Source organism: Zosterops lateralis, assembly GCF_965231275.1.
Source record: "Zosterops lateralis genome assembly, chromosome: 31".
Classification (NCBI taxonomy): domain Eukaryota; kingdom Metazoa; phylum Chordata; class Aves; order Passeriformes; family Zosteropidae; genus Zosterops; species Zosterops lateralis.
The window spans coordinates 1593826-1608701 of record NC_139791.1 but is presented as its reverse complement, the minus strand read 5'-3'; the positions used below and the strand labels follow the sequence as shown (position 1 = coordinate 1608701).

The following is a 14876-nucleotide window of genomic DNA, read 5'->3' as shown; positions in this document are numbered from 1 at the left end:
ATCTTATCCCAGCTCTTAAGTTTCACTTGGTATTTCTCTGGCACAAAAATATGCTGGCCACACTCAACTCTGAGGGTCTCCACTGGTTTCTGTAGAGTTCCTGAAACCCCTTTCTCTAACAGTTCAAATATTTTACTGCTACCATGTGCCTCCTGACCAGTCACCAAGTGTAGGGGAATTTTTAGAAGAGCAAGACCACAATCTATTGATAGGAGGTTTGAACAATCCCTGCTATCAGGGAACAGTATGAGGTTTTGTTCTGTGTCTTACATTGCCTTGAATTAGCCAGAAAGTAGCAAACACAATAGCTTGTTGGTCGTTCTCATGGATGCTTCCTCACGGAAGCTGAAGACACGTAACAAGTTGCTGTGCCTTCTTCATAGATGCTTAAGACAAAAATGCTGATCATAAGACAGAACAAAGAATTTGCTGCCAAAAGACATAAGCCAATGAACAATCATTTAGAGTGCTTGAACATGAGATTTTACCCAATCACAATTGTTTAGCTCTGCCTGCTTTTACTCTGTAGCCACATAAATATAGGGAATAAAGAATAAACGAGGAGATCAAATCTAATCTTATTGATGTCTGTTGGATACTCGGCTCCTTCCTCGCAACAGCCAACAAAATTCGTATAGCTATCTGGGTAGCCTTTTGTTCCTCTGTATGACAGAGATCACAAATTCCACTTCTAGGTGCCTTCCACCTGAACACCCATCTGACCCATGACTCCTGACAGACTACACAATGAAACACAATCCACGGGTTACAATAGTAACCCTTCCTTGGGCAGGGGAATTCCTCCGAATCAGGCTCTCGATTCCTGCACCTCCTATTCCTCGGCATAGTTTTAGCAGTATGCAATTATAACTTTTGACACAGGGTGAAAGTGTTGCCTCAAAATGAGGCTTGGAGCGGCATCTGTTGGGAAAAGAACATGTAGTTATACTTTTTCACCAGGAGATGGCGATAGTCTCCCAAGATGCTCACACAAAAGGCGAAGGGGAAAATATTCAATCTGGGAAGCCACAAAATACAGCCAGGCACTCCACCCAAATTGCTGGTTATTAATCACTTATCAGACCAGGTCCTCTGTTATGCCTTGCTCTGGGTATATTACTATTAAAATGCATTTAAAAATTGCAAGCAACCTTACATACACCAGAGCTGAGAGCCAACCATATGTCTTGCTGCGCTGTAACCAAAGGACTGATGGGAACCTTGCAGAGTATTAGCCGGGTTTCAGCAGAAATTTCACGATTTCACGATACGCTAAGGGCTGTGTGAATCTCGGCTATAGCCTGTTCTAAAGCCTTTGGAATTGCTGGACAAGTCAAAGCCACCTCTTGACTCAGGGTGTTACAAAATGCAGCGTGAACTATTTTGACCACATATCTCAGCACCAAAAATCCCTCAGCTACCTTCACCAGCTGGGCATAAGCTCTAGCTCTAGGCTCTCTGCTCCCTTTACACAATCAAAGCCACTGGTCTGGGTTTCTTTCTCCTTATTAAGACCTGACTCTAAACACTAACAATTTTCAGGCTCACAAAAACAACTGCAGGTCTCTCATGACTCCAGGCACACTCAACCAAGAAGTTTAACACCGTCTTGCCAAAAATCCCATGGATTCTGTCCAGGACACCAGACAGATCCCTCCACAGAAAAGGGGGAGGGTAGTCCCAATCTCACGCTGCTTCTACACTCCTCTGCGGCTAGAAACTGCACTTTGTTAAAATGTCACTCCACACTCTAGCAACCTTAACCTTCACAAACAACCAAGTACCTTTTCTCAGTAAAAAAAAAAAACAATCTCAGGGGGGTTTACAGGGAGCTTAAACATTCAACCAGGGCTGCAAAGTCTAAACTCCCCACTGGTTGCCAGGAAAACTTGAATCTCTTCCCTGATTGCTGGGGTTGTGCCAGGCGTAGTTTCAAAACCCCTTTCATGCTGCTCACCCCTTCTAAACACAAAATAAGCAACTTAAACACACACAAACACAAATATTCCTCTCACCTGGTCATGCATCAATCAAAATCTTATTGCCTACACACAGTCAAAGGTCACATATGGTTTAATTCACCATCTAAACTCAATAAATCCTTCTGCCATCTTAGACTGAGATATTCTTCCACTGATGAGGCGGGGATTTTAAATTCCTTTCACAACTTTAAATGCACAAAACTTCTATCTACATTTACAAAATGCAACTAGCGCACTTAAAAAGCATACAGACCAAAACACCTACAAGTCCTCACAAACCACAACACATACAGTGCACCACTAATTTTCCACAGCCTGAGCGCACAAACCCGTAAAACAAAAATCTTTCTACACTACGCACACATTTGGGGCGTGCAGGTCTGCGATGATGGTCTCCTGCAACCCAGAACAGGACCTCTCACTTTCCAAAACTCGTGGCCAGCTCCTCAAACTATGGATTACCAAACCACTTTTAAACCACAAGCCACAACCAGAGCCATCACTGCTCCCAAAACGCAACAAAGCTGGTGATTTCTGCTGCTGGCACTGCCCCCGTCTCAGGACACAGACCACCAATCCACTGATACCAGACTCTGCAGAGCTTTTACAAACAAACCCAGGTAGGCATATATTGTGCACAGGATGTCTCTTGTGTCTTACCAATTGCCTGTTAAACGGTACCTTCTTTTAATTATAAATATGCCACTTGTCTGTAGTTCCAGACGGTTCTGGTCTTTCCCCAGGTACTCAGGAGGACTGCAGGAGCCCTTTTCCCAGAAAATTCCAGGTGGGCACCTGGAGGGGTCCTGGACTCCACCGGCCCTACAGACAGAGAGAGCAGATCTCCTGCCTGGCTCAGCAGAAATTATTTATTTAAAAAATATGGATATTGATCTAGTATCAATACCCAGCTGAATTTTGTAACGGACGAAAAGTCTCTAACAGTTTAAATTTAGAAAGTGTATGTATATTACAATGCCAGGCAGCGTGTGGGATCGCTCCCAAATAGACATTGCAATTTTCAGATGCTCACAGAGTTCTTTTATTTATAATAGTATTGAATACCCAAAATAGAAATAAATATTCATAATCCTGGTATGTCCCATTCCCCAGTTTGCATGGTAATTAGCTAAAAAGCTATTAAGCATGCATAGTTTGTGCTTTGAAATGGGTCCCTTTCAAGGGAGGGGAGGGGTCCTGAAATGAAGTCTTATTCGTTCTTTCCTTTCTACCTTTTCAAGGCAAATGTGGCAAATGAACCCTTGGTAGGACTCCTGTTTCCTGGATTTGTGACTGTTCAATGGGTTTCTGGGCATGAGAGGTTCTGCAATTGTCTTGCGTTCTTAAAATCTATTTATCAGATTCTCTGTTCCTCATTATAAACACGACTAAACAAACATAAAGTTGACAAGCAATCAGTTATTCAGATCCAGGAGGGCTAATCCAAATCAGGTTTCTCTCAACTAACTACCAACTTTTAATTTTAGCAAAGCCTATCTATGTACTTTAATTAACTCCAACAAAGCTTATCTTTAGCTAAAATCTTAACTTCTTTAAAGTCCTTAATTCCTTGAAGTTTATGTCTCAGTCCATCCCACAACAACAGTCACTCTTGCTTCTAGCCGTGTCTATAAGGTTCCCCTGGATGCCATTGGCCCTTTGGGTCAAGGATTAAGTGCACTGCTTGTGGGAAGATCTAGTGCAACCCTACAAGGGATCTTTCTGCATCCAGGAGTCATTGATGCTGACTTTACAGGCCAAATTTGTGCCATGGTTTTCACACCCTGTCACCATTCCTGAGAAGACTCGCATTGCTCAACTTGCGCATTTTCAGTCACGTGTTCCCAGGACTGCCCAGGGTAGTTGTGGAAATGGCAGCGTCGGATCTGGGGACTGCCACAATTTTTCTGGACTGTGGACACTTCTAATCAGTGACCACAGATGATGTGTGCCTGGATTCTACCAGATGCCAGCCCACCTCAGATCCGAGGGCTTCGAGGTCTGCTCAAAACAGGTGCTAATGTGACAATTATCTCCTTTCATGCATGGCCTCCCATGTGGCCTTTGGTTCCCATTGGTTTGGCTATTGAAGGGCTGGGAGGTAAAGCACAGACAGCCTGTGTTGGTCAGAAACACAGAGGGACAAACAGCTACAGTTTGACCTTATGTCACTGGAGCTCTAATCATCCTCTGAGGGAGGGATGTTTTGGCAGCATGGGGGGTACGGATTGGGAAGCATTTTTGATGGGGGCTGCTGTACTGAAGGGTGCACAGTATCCTACACTGCCTTTTTGGTGGGTAGTTAGTAGACCCATCTGGGAAAACCAGTGGCCCCTAACAAAAGAAAAGTTGGTGGCCCTTAGGGAATTGGTCCAGAAACAATTGCAACAGGGACACATTGAGCCTTCTACTAGTCCCTGGAACACTCCTGGTTTTGTAATCAAGAAAAAAAATCAAGGAAATGGAGGCTGTTACAAGACGTCCAAAAACATCAATGCAGTAATGGAAAGCATAGGGGCATTGCAGCCTGGTATGCCCTCATTCACCCCGCTCCCTATGGGCTGGAAAATTTTGATCATTGATTTGAAGGATTGTTTTTTTCACTATTCCTTTGCATTCTAATGACAGGCCGAAATTTGCCTTTACTGTACCTGCAATTAATAATGCTGAACCTGTGCAGAGGTATCAGTGGAAAGTTCTGCTGCAGGGCTGTAAGAACAGCCTGACTATTTGTCAATGGTGTGTGGCTCAGGCCTTGTTTGGAGTCCATGAGCAGTTTCCTGAAGCATATTGTTATCATTATATGGATGATATCCTGGTGGCAGCAGCCACCCAGGATGAACTGCTCAGGATACAGCCTCGGCTGTTCACTGCTCTGCATTCTTATGGCATGCAGGTGGCTCTGGAGAAGGTTCAATAGCATCGTCCTTGGAAATATTTAGGAGTCAAAATTTTGGATCAAACCATTCAACATCAAGAGGTGCAATTCACAAATTCTATTAAGACTCTGCATGATGCCCAGAAACTGCTGGGTACCATTGACTGGTAATATCCTTATTGGCGCTGACTACTGGACAGTTGTGCCCACAGTTCAACATTTTAAAGAGAGACCCTGATGTGAATTCACCTTGGAAATTGACTCCTGAGGTGCGAAGGGCACTGGAGGAAGTCCAATAAGCTGTTACTGCTCATCAGGTTTACTGAGTAGATCCCTCCTTTGATATCACTCTTTTCATTACCAATCTGGATTCTCGTCCTATGGGTATCATTGGCCGATGGAATGAACAATGGTCCAATCCTTTGCCCATCTTGGAATGGGTCTATTTGCCCCCTCAACTAAAAAAGACAGGACTCATGTTGCTTGAATTGATTGCCCATTTGATAATCAAATGCTGTCAGTGGTGTGTATTATCCTGCAAGAATTATTCTTCCAGTAAGGCAGGAAGACTTTGAATGGAGTCTTGTTAACAGTGCTTCCTTGGAAAGTGTGCTGCAAAACTTTTCAGGGAGATCACTGATCACCTGCCCAGTCATAGATGATTGAAATTGGCAGAGTCAGCTGAATTGTCTTTGTGGCCACTAAGTAGTTGGGTGCCAGTGCAAGGACCCACCGTCTTCACTGATGATTCAGGAAAAACACGGAAAGCCATTGTTACCTGGAAGGATGAATCTGAGTGGCAAGTGCTGGAAGGCCACGAGTGAGGCTCGGCCCAGTTGGTTGAATTGAGGGCTGCTGCCATGGCATTCCAGCAGTTTTCTCATGTACTACTGAATTTGGTCAATGATTCTGCTTACGTAGCAGACTTAGCCAGATGTTTGGATTGTTCACTTCTGAAAGAAGTCAATAATGAAACTTTATTTCAGTTGTTGAAAACTTTGTAATGTGCAATCCAGGCCTAAGTTCATCTGTATTACATCCTGTATACTCAGAGTCACACTAACTTACCAGGTTTCATAACAGAAGGTAGTGCCAGGGCTGACAGGTTGGCTAACCCTGCGTGGGTAGCACCTCAGCCTGACAAAATAGCGCAAGCCAAGGCATCGCATGATTTTTCCATCAAAGTGCACATACTCTGCAAAAGCAATTTCAGTTAACACCAACTGAGGCTCGTGACACTGTCAGTTCTTGCACAGACTGTCATGGACTCGCTGCACCTTTACCAGCGGGCGTAAACCTCAGAGGCCTAAAAGCTTTGCAGCTTTGGCAAACAGATGTCACTCATATTGCCGAATTTGCCCAACTTAAATATGTGCACAAGTCTATTGATACATTCTCCTGTGCCATGTGGGTATCTGTTCATACCAGAGAAAAGGGTTGTGATGTTATTTCCCATTGGAGGATGGCTTTTGTGGTCTTAGGAAAACCTTCTTCTGTGAAACTGATAATGGACCTGCCTACATCTCGCAAAATATACGACAGATTTTACAATTATGGGAAATATCACACAAATTTGGTATTTCACATTCTCCAACTGGTCAAACCATTGTTGAATACACCTATGGCATCTTGAAGCATGTTCTGGAAAAACAAAAAGAGGGAATGCTGTCAGGGTCCGCAAACATAAGCAGGGAACCTGATGGTTCGTTTTGGAGATCTCAAAGTGCAAAAGACACAACAGGGGACAAACCAGTTTGCTTAAACAAAAAAATGCACTTTTATTTAGTGCCCACAATGCCATAGTAGGGAAAGAAAATAGAGAATAGTGAGAAAGATAGAGAAAGAGGGTAACGTGGTTATAGCTACCAACGTGGAGAGTCGGAGGTCCTCAAGACGTAGAGATGCCCATAGACGCGATCTTCTCCAGTGGGGTGATCATGAAGGGTGCACGGGATCTGCAGAGTCTTTATAGGTTGGTTACCACAGCGAGTGGCACAGAGCCAAAGAGGGCACAGGGCCAAGGCAGGCACCTGCGTCAAAGTTGGGTGCTCAGGAACAAGTGGCAAGCTGTACCCTTCTAGCACGGTCACTATAGTCAGCTCAGTCCACTGTAACGACCTACTATTGTTCTTGCATTCTGTTCTTGTGGAGATGCGTATCAGTCCTTGGCAAGCGCCCCACCTCAGCCAGGCCAGGGGCTCTCTCCAGTCCTTTCGGGGTCCCGGTTCCCGACCACCGGAGACAGTTGTGGGGCATAACACATCCACAGACAGACTCTGACAAGTGGCCAGGCAGAAAGGGCCCTGGGGCAGTGCTGGGCAGCAGGCTGGACATGAGGCAGCAGTGTGCCCAGGTGGCCAAGAAGGCCAGTGGCCCCTGGCCTGGATCAGGAATGGTGTGGCCAGCAGGAGAAGAGATTCTGTGCCACCTCTGACCTGCCCCCCAGCTCTGCACACAGACATTGCTGCTCTAGCTCCAGAGAAGGGAACAAGAGGGGAATCATATGTGAAAGCTTTGCTGGGAGATCCTTTAGTTCGTTTTGAGCCACTGAGAGCACAGCTCCTCATTGACATAGTTTAGGGTCACAGCAAAGGTGGAGAGAAACAAAACAAGACAGGGCACAAACAATGGCCTTTCTTTCTGGACACTGTTGAAAAACTAAAACACAGGAAAAACAACAACAACAACAACAACAACAAGAAGGAAAACTTTCAAAAGTGGCTTTTATTAAAACTATTGGCAGAAATTGGCCAGAAATTTAATGTTTCTGAGATCGTCCAGTGATCAATGTCCACACTGCAGCCTTGAGCTCCTGGTTCCTCAGGCTGTAGATCAGGGGGTTCAGGCCTGGAGGCACCACAGAATACAGAACTGACAGGGCCAGATCTAGGGATGGGGAGGAGATGGAAGGGGGCTTCAGGTAGGCAAATACTGCAGTGCTGAGAAACAGGGAGACCACAGCCAAGTGAGGGAGGCAGGTGGAAAAGGCTTTGTGCCGTCCCTGCTCAGAGGGGATCCTCAGCACAGCCCTGAAGATCTGCACATAGGAGAATATAATAAACACAAACCAGCCAAAATATAGAAAAACACTTAGCACAATGAGCCCAAGCTCCCTGACATAAGATGTGGAGCAGGAGAGCTTGATGATGTGTGGGATTTCACAGAAGAACTGGCCCAGGGCATTGCCATGACACAGGGGCAGGGAAAATGTATTGGCTGTGTGCAGCAGTGAATAGAGAAAGGCAGTGGCCCAGGCAGCTGCTGCCATGTGGGCACAAGCTCTGCTGCCCAGGAGGGTCCTGTAGTGCAGGGGTTTGCAGATGGACACGTAGCGGTCGTAGCACATGATGGTCAGCAGGGAAAACTCTGCTGAAATGAAAAAGACAAGCATAAAGACCTGTGCAGCACATCCTTCATAGGAGATGATCGTGGTGTCCCAGAGGGAATTGTGCATGGCTTTGGGGACAGTGGTGAGGATGGAGCCCAGGTCGGTGAGGGCCAAGTGGAGCAGGAAGAAGAACATGGGGCTGTGCAGGTGGTGGCTGGAGGCCACGGCGCTGATGACGAGGCCGTTGCCCAGGAGGGCAGCCAGGGAGATGCCCAGGAAGAGGCAGAAGTGCAGGAGCTGCAGCTGCCGTGTGTCTGCCAATGGCAGCAGGAGGAAGTGGCTGATGGAGCTGCTGTTGGACATTTGCTGTCTCTGGACATCCCAGCCTGCAGAAGGAGGAAAGACAGTGACATTTGAGGGGAGATTTCTCACAGGAAAGTTACAGCTATTCCTCATAGACCATTCCTTGCCACTAAACACCTCCCCCTTGTCTATGTCTAGGAGAACTTCCTTCACCTTGGTTGCTGGAGCCCTGATTGCTGCTGGCCAATGTTCAGTGGAGCCAGAGCTTGACCTGTAGGACACCTGGGAGTCAGGCCTGAGCCCCAGTCAGTGCAGGGGAACAGTGAGGGCAGGGGCCAGTCCTGGTGTTTGAACGTGGATAAAGAATCTCCTCCCAAGGCACGGGAGGTGCCAGGGCAAAGGGATGGGGATTGCTGGAGTCAGAATGAGAGATTCTGCTGCACCTGGGGAGAACAGAGAGTCCAGTGAGGCAGGAGGATTGTTTCAGCCTTAGTGCAGACTGAGAGGAGGTGCTCTGTCCCTCTCTCCTGTTCCCAGCTGCCCTGGACTTACACCTTTCTGAGCTCCACTCCCGTGTTACCCTGGAAAGCCAGGAGACACTGCTGAGAGCAGAGGGATCCCTGGCACACAAAGTGGCTCCAGCCGTTCCCAAAGTCAGGCAGAGTCAACTCATTCCCAGCCTGCCCTGCCCAGAGCTCCCCTGGGCAGAGGGAGCTGGGACACCCCATTGCTGTGCTCAGCCTGCACAGGAGGAGCCCAAGGGCTGGGCCTGAGCCTGCAGCTGGAACTGCCATTCCCAGAGAGCCCCTCAGCAATGCCAGGAGCACCTGGGCAAAGCAAGAAGAGAGAGAGCTGAGCCCTGAGGAAAAGCCTTTCCCTGCCCAGCCCTGCACAGCCCCTGCCAGGCAGCAGCAGGGCAGGACAGTGGCTCTGAGGCCCTGGTCAGCAGGGAATGGGCACATGGCAGAAGAGATGCCCTTCATCTCTGGGGCTGCTCTGCCGGCCCAGGAGGGGACTGAGGGCCCCGAGCCCCCGGGCTGAGGGCTGTGCTGGCTGGGAGGGGACACAGGAGCTGTGCTGCTCAGGGCAGTGTGTGCCCTGCAGGGCAGGGCTGGCAGGTGCCACATGTCCCCTGCAGCAGGGCTTCCCTCAGCACTGCCTCCCTCCCTCCCTGCCCACGGCTCTGCTGCTGGAGCTGTCCCAGCCTGAGCTGTTCCTGTGGGCCCGGGCTCCTTCCCTGCCAGTGCTGCCAGAGCCCAGCCCACCCCCTGGGCCGGCTCTGCCTGGCAGCTGCTCGGGGCTGCAGGGATTAAAGAACAGCTCCCCCAGGTCTGGGACCATGGAAAGGCAATGCTAGATGAATCTGGAGACTGGGGAGCTGGAGGCACTTGCTGAGGTTCCCAGGAATCTTCAGAACTATGAGACCCACAGCCCCTGCTCTGCCCTGCACAACTGAGTTTCCATTGCCAAGGTGAGCCAGTGAAAAGTGGGAGCACAGATTCGGCAAAGGAAAGACTTGAGCAGGAAACTCCTGACCTGAATGTGCTCATGAAAAGTTCCCTCAGAAATGACCTGGGCATGAGCTGGAGCTCTGAGCAGCCCTGGCACACACAGCACCCTCTCCCCAACAGCAGGACCTGCCCTGGCAGGAGTCACTCCTTGCACACACAGCTCCCCTCCACCATCCATGGGAGCACCCAGGCAGGCTGAGAGCTGCCCCTGGCAGGTGGCACATCCCCTGGCCTGGCCAAGAGCCCTCAGGGCTGCAGCACCTGCTCTGCACCACAGCCCTGGGCAGCCCTGGCTGCAGCCCCAGCCTCAGCCCCTGCAGCCATCCCTGGCAGCAGGAGCCGTCCTGCCCTGTCCCTCTGACGGTGCCCAGGGCAGCCCCGCTCTGGAGCACATCCTCCCCCAAAGCAGAAAGGGCAGCAGAGCCATCCTTACAGTGCTGTCAGTCCTGTCCTGGCTCAGCTTTAGGAGATCCCTGCAGCCACAGACTGACTGTGTCAGAAAATTTCTCCATGAAGAAGCTCAGAATTTTCAAAAGTTGTGAAGATTTATCTGTGAATAATCTTCCAGATTTGTCCTTCCAGTTTCTTTTCTGTCTGCTTCACTTGTTATAGGTGCCTGCAGGCAGTGCCGTCAGCCCTGCTGGGCTGGGAAAGGAGCTGCTCTTCAGGAGAAATGTCTTTCTGAAGCTCTCCTTGATTGCCAGGAGCTGCCTCTGTGCCAGGAGCCCAGCCCAGCTCAGCAGCACAGACAAAGCACAAGGAATTTAATGAGTCTCTTGGAGGTTTAATGCTGAGTCCCTGAGAGTCAGGTAGAGAAACCTCTCAAGAATTCAAAGTCATAATCAAACTCCGAAGTTTCTTGAAGTTTTAATGGGTCCCACTGAGGGACACACCTGACAAAGTGTCCCCAGGTTCCAGTTAGAGCAGAACACTGCAGGCAGTGATGACAGGTGGGGACAAACAAGGCAAAGGTGTCTCTGATGCTGACCAAACTTGGATGTGTTTCAGGAATGCCAAGGGCCAAGGCCTGAGCCCCAGCCCCTGCCAAGGCACATCCTGTCCCTCCCTCAGTGCTCAGGGCTCTTCCCAGGCCACTGGGATGTGGGGATGTGCAATGTCAAGGGCAGGACCATGGGGCGGCCCCTGCCAGGCTGCTGAGCAGGGCCAAGGAGGCAATGAGGCCCCAGGGCTGCAAGGGTCACTTGTCTCCTGCTGATGGCTCAGGCCCAGGCCCAGCAGCCATGGCCCAAGTGCTGCAGGAGTTGGCTGTGTCAGGGCCTTGCAGCTGCTGCCCATCCCTGTGCCCTGTGCAGCCCAGGCTGTCCTACGGTGTCCATGCCCTGCGCCTCTGTCCCTGCAGGCTGTCGTCATCCCCCGGCTGCCCCACCTGGCTGGGCCCTTCCTTTGCTGACAGCTCTGCCTCCTGCCTGCGTCTGCCTGGCCACACACAGCCTTGGGCTGCTCCAGACTCCTTCTGGGGGATGTGTTGCACCAAAGCCCTGCCCTGGGGCAGAAATTTCTTTCTCTTTGTTCTCAGTCTGGGCCTCCTCATGTGTCTTTGGCATTAATTCTTTCTTTCTCTGGCTGTTCTCTGCTATATCAAAAGGATCCACCATCTCTGAAACCACCCTTCAATCCTGCCCAGGGCTTTCTTCTGTTGTCCTCAGTCTCCATTCCTGTGAGCACTGAGCTCCTTTGTTCCTTTATGGTGGGCATGTAGTTGAAGCTTCAAATCTGCATCTTGGGAGATCTCTGGGCCCTTTCTAAGTTGTTGAGAAATGAAAACATTCTGCTCACAGTCTAAGAAAATCACTAGAGGCCCAGACTACACAGGCCGGTCTGTAATGGCAGTTTTTGTCCATGAGGAATCGTTGTGTAGACAGAAGTTTGGACATAGAATCCCAGTTTTCACCATTGACACCTAGATGAGAAAGGCAGTTTTAATCTACTGGAAGGAAAGCACTGAGCCCCAGTGTTTGGTGGTAGATGAGAGACAGCCCTTGGGAGGCCAAGATGAGCCAGACTTGTCTCTCCTGGCAGCTTTTGGCCATGAGAAACCCATGGATATAGGGAACTTTTTAGGGGTTATGAATTTCAGCCATGGGTACTTGGAAATAGGGATGGTTCTTTTTCCATAGGAAGGAAAGCACTGAGCCCCCAGTGCTCCAGGGGCTGATGAGACACAACCCTCAGCATACCAAGATCAGCTGGACCTGTCAGGTGGCCCCTGGGATGCCAAACCAGCCAGATCTGTTCCATGTTCCCTTGGTTCCATGAGGCCCCAGAGTGTCACAGTGTTCTCCTTGCTTCTGAGGTGTCACAATGGCCCCTTTGCTTCCATGAGGCCCAGCAGGGTCACAGTGGCCCTTTGGTTCTGTGGGGCCCTGCAGTGTCACCATGGTCTCCATGATTCCAGGGGGCCTTGCAATGCCACAATGGTCTCCATGGATCCACAGTGCCCTGCAGGGTCACAATGGCCCTTTGGTTCCACGAGGCCCTGGAATGCAACAATGGCCTCTTGGTTCCACAAGGCCCTGCTGTTTCACACTGGCCCCTTGGGACCATGCAGCCCAGCAGTGCCACAGTGATCCCCTTGGGTCCATGAGTCCCTGAGGTGTCCCAATAGCCCTTGGATCCCTGGTACCCTGCAGTGTCACCGTGGCCCCTTGGTTCCACAGGGTCCCCATCGTGTCGCAATGGTCTCCATAGAAAGGAAACACCTGAGCCCCAGTGTTTCAGGGTCAGATGAGCAGCAGTCACAAGAGGCCAAGGGCAGCCAGATTAGATGGTGCTGGCAGATTTTGTCTGGGAGTAATTCTTGTATATAGAGAATTTTAGAGGTGGAATACCAATTTTGGATATTATTGTATGGAAAAGAAGGATGGTTCTTTTCCATAGGAAGGAAAGCATGGAACACTGATGTTTCAGGGGCTCATGAAAGGAGTGCACCAGGGCCCAGACCAGCCAGACCTCTCTGTCCTGGTAGCTTTTGTCTGAAAGCAACCCTTGGATATAGGGAAATTTGGAGGTGGAATCCCACATTCAGCCGTTTCTGGGTTGATAAGTAGGATGGTTCTTTTCCACTGGAAGGAAAGTACAGAGCCCAAGTGCTTCAAAGGCAGAAGGGGAGAGAGGTGGGTCCTGGGAAGCCACGACAGGCAGACCTGTTTGTTCTGGCAGCTTTTGCCTGGGGGGATTTCTTGGACATACAGAATTTGAGAGGAGGAATCTCAATTTTGACCATGGACACCTTGAAGAGAAGGAGAGTTCTTTTCCACTGGAAGGAAAGCACTGAGCCCCAGTGTTTCAAAAGCAGGTGAGAGGCAGCCCCCAAGAGGCCAAGGGCAGCCAGACTTGTCTGTCCTGGCAGCTTTCACTTGGGAGCAATCCTTGGATGTACGGAGTGTTGGAGATAGAATCTCAATTTGGGCCATGGGTGACTGGACAGGAAGGGGAATTCCTTTCATTAGGAAGGAAAGCGGAGAGGTTCAGTGTTTCAAAGGCAGATGAGAACCAGCTCTCAAGAAGCCAAGGCCAGCCAGACTTGTCTCTCCTGGCAGCTTTGGTCTGAGAGCTATCCTTGGATATAGGGAATTCTGGATGTAGATTCCCAACTTTGGCCATGGGCACCTGGACATGAAAGGTGTGTTTTTCCTGTAGGAAAGAAAAGCACATGGTCACAGTGTTTCAAAGGCAGATGAGAGGTGGACCTCAGTTGGCTAAAGCAGCCAGGTCTGTCTCTCCTGGCAGATTTCATCTGGGAACAATCTTTCCATATAAGGAATTTTGGAGGAGGAAGCCTGGTTTTGGCCATGGGCCCCTGGAGGAGAAGGACAGTTCTTTCCCACAGGAAGGAGAGCACAGAGCCCCAGGGCTTCAGGGGCAGATGGGCAGTAGCCCTCAACACACCAGGTTCAGCCAGACCTGTCCAGCAGCCCCCAGGAGGCCAAACCAGCCAGGCCTGATCCATGTTCCCTTGGCTCCCTGGGGCCCCTGAGTTTCACAATGATCCCCTTGATTCCATGAGGCCCCACAGTGTCCCCATGGCCCCTTGGTTCTGTGAGGTTCTGTACTGTCAGCAATGCTCTCCTTGGTTCTGCAGTGTCACAGTGGCCACACAAAGGCTCAGCGGGTTAAAAGACAGAACATGAGCCCAGCCCATGGTGTGGACCCTCCTTCTCCTGGGGTTTGTGTCTCACCCACACTGGCTCCATGGAGTTGGTAGCTGTATGTGTGTCTTTCTTAATCTCTTCTGTCTTTCTGTCTCTCTCTTTCTTTTTTCTCCTTCTAATCCTTTTTACCTGGAATGTTGCTTTGGAACTTAACATTTTAAGGGTTAAAGTTTCCAGGTCAAATGGGCTAAGATAATGAAGCTACTGCTACAAGAAGAGTTTTATGTTGAATTGGCTGTTTTTTTGAATGCTTTGCCAAAGTTCCTTGACTTTCTGTATTTTGCCACTAAAGTTTTGTGTTGTTTTCACCTCTCAGCTCAGTCGGTTGAAGCATGGTGCTGATATCACTGAGGTTGTGGGTTCAATCCCTCTATGGGCCATTCACTTCAGAGTTGGACTTATGACACTTGACAGTCCCTTGCAACTAAGAATATTCTGTGCATCTGTTCATCCTGAGAATATCTGCTTGGCATTTCTCCTGTGCACCAAACTTGAGTAAAGGAATCCTTTGTTTACCCCCATTATTTCAGTGTTCTGGGGTGTTACAGCCCCACAGGTTCACAATGACCTCTTGTTTTAATGAGACCCTGCTGTGTCACACTGGCCCTTGGTTCCATGAGGATCTGGAGTGTCACACAGCTTGAGGACATTTGTCCTTGCTGCCCCTGCCATCCCAGTGCCCCACCAAGAGCCCCGAGCCAC

The 14876-nt window shown here is 49.5% G+C and overlaps 2 protein-coding genes across 3 annotated transcripts in view; one reads left to right on the top strand and one right to left on the bottom strand.

Moving 5' to 3' along the window:
- The window catches only part of LOC310920621 (olfactory receptor 14A16-like), a gene marked incomplete at both ends in the record, with an annotated part of 63935 nt that extends 55384 nt beyond the window's left edge, over window positions 1–8551 (bottom strand). Inside the window, one exon of the mRNA XM_083880685.1 lies at window positions 8053–8551. Within this exon, the coding sequence (XP_083736811.1) occupies window positions 8053–8551 (499 nt within the window). The remainder of the gene's footprint in view (window positions 1–8052) is intronic.
- LOC310920622 (olfactory receptor 14A16-like) overlaps window positions 1–14876 on the top strand; it is a gene marked incomplete at its 3' end in the record, with an annotated part of 597990 nt that overhangs the window by 357681 nt on the left and 225433 nt on the right. The window lies entirely within an intron of this gene.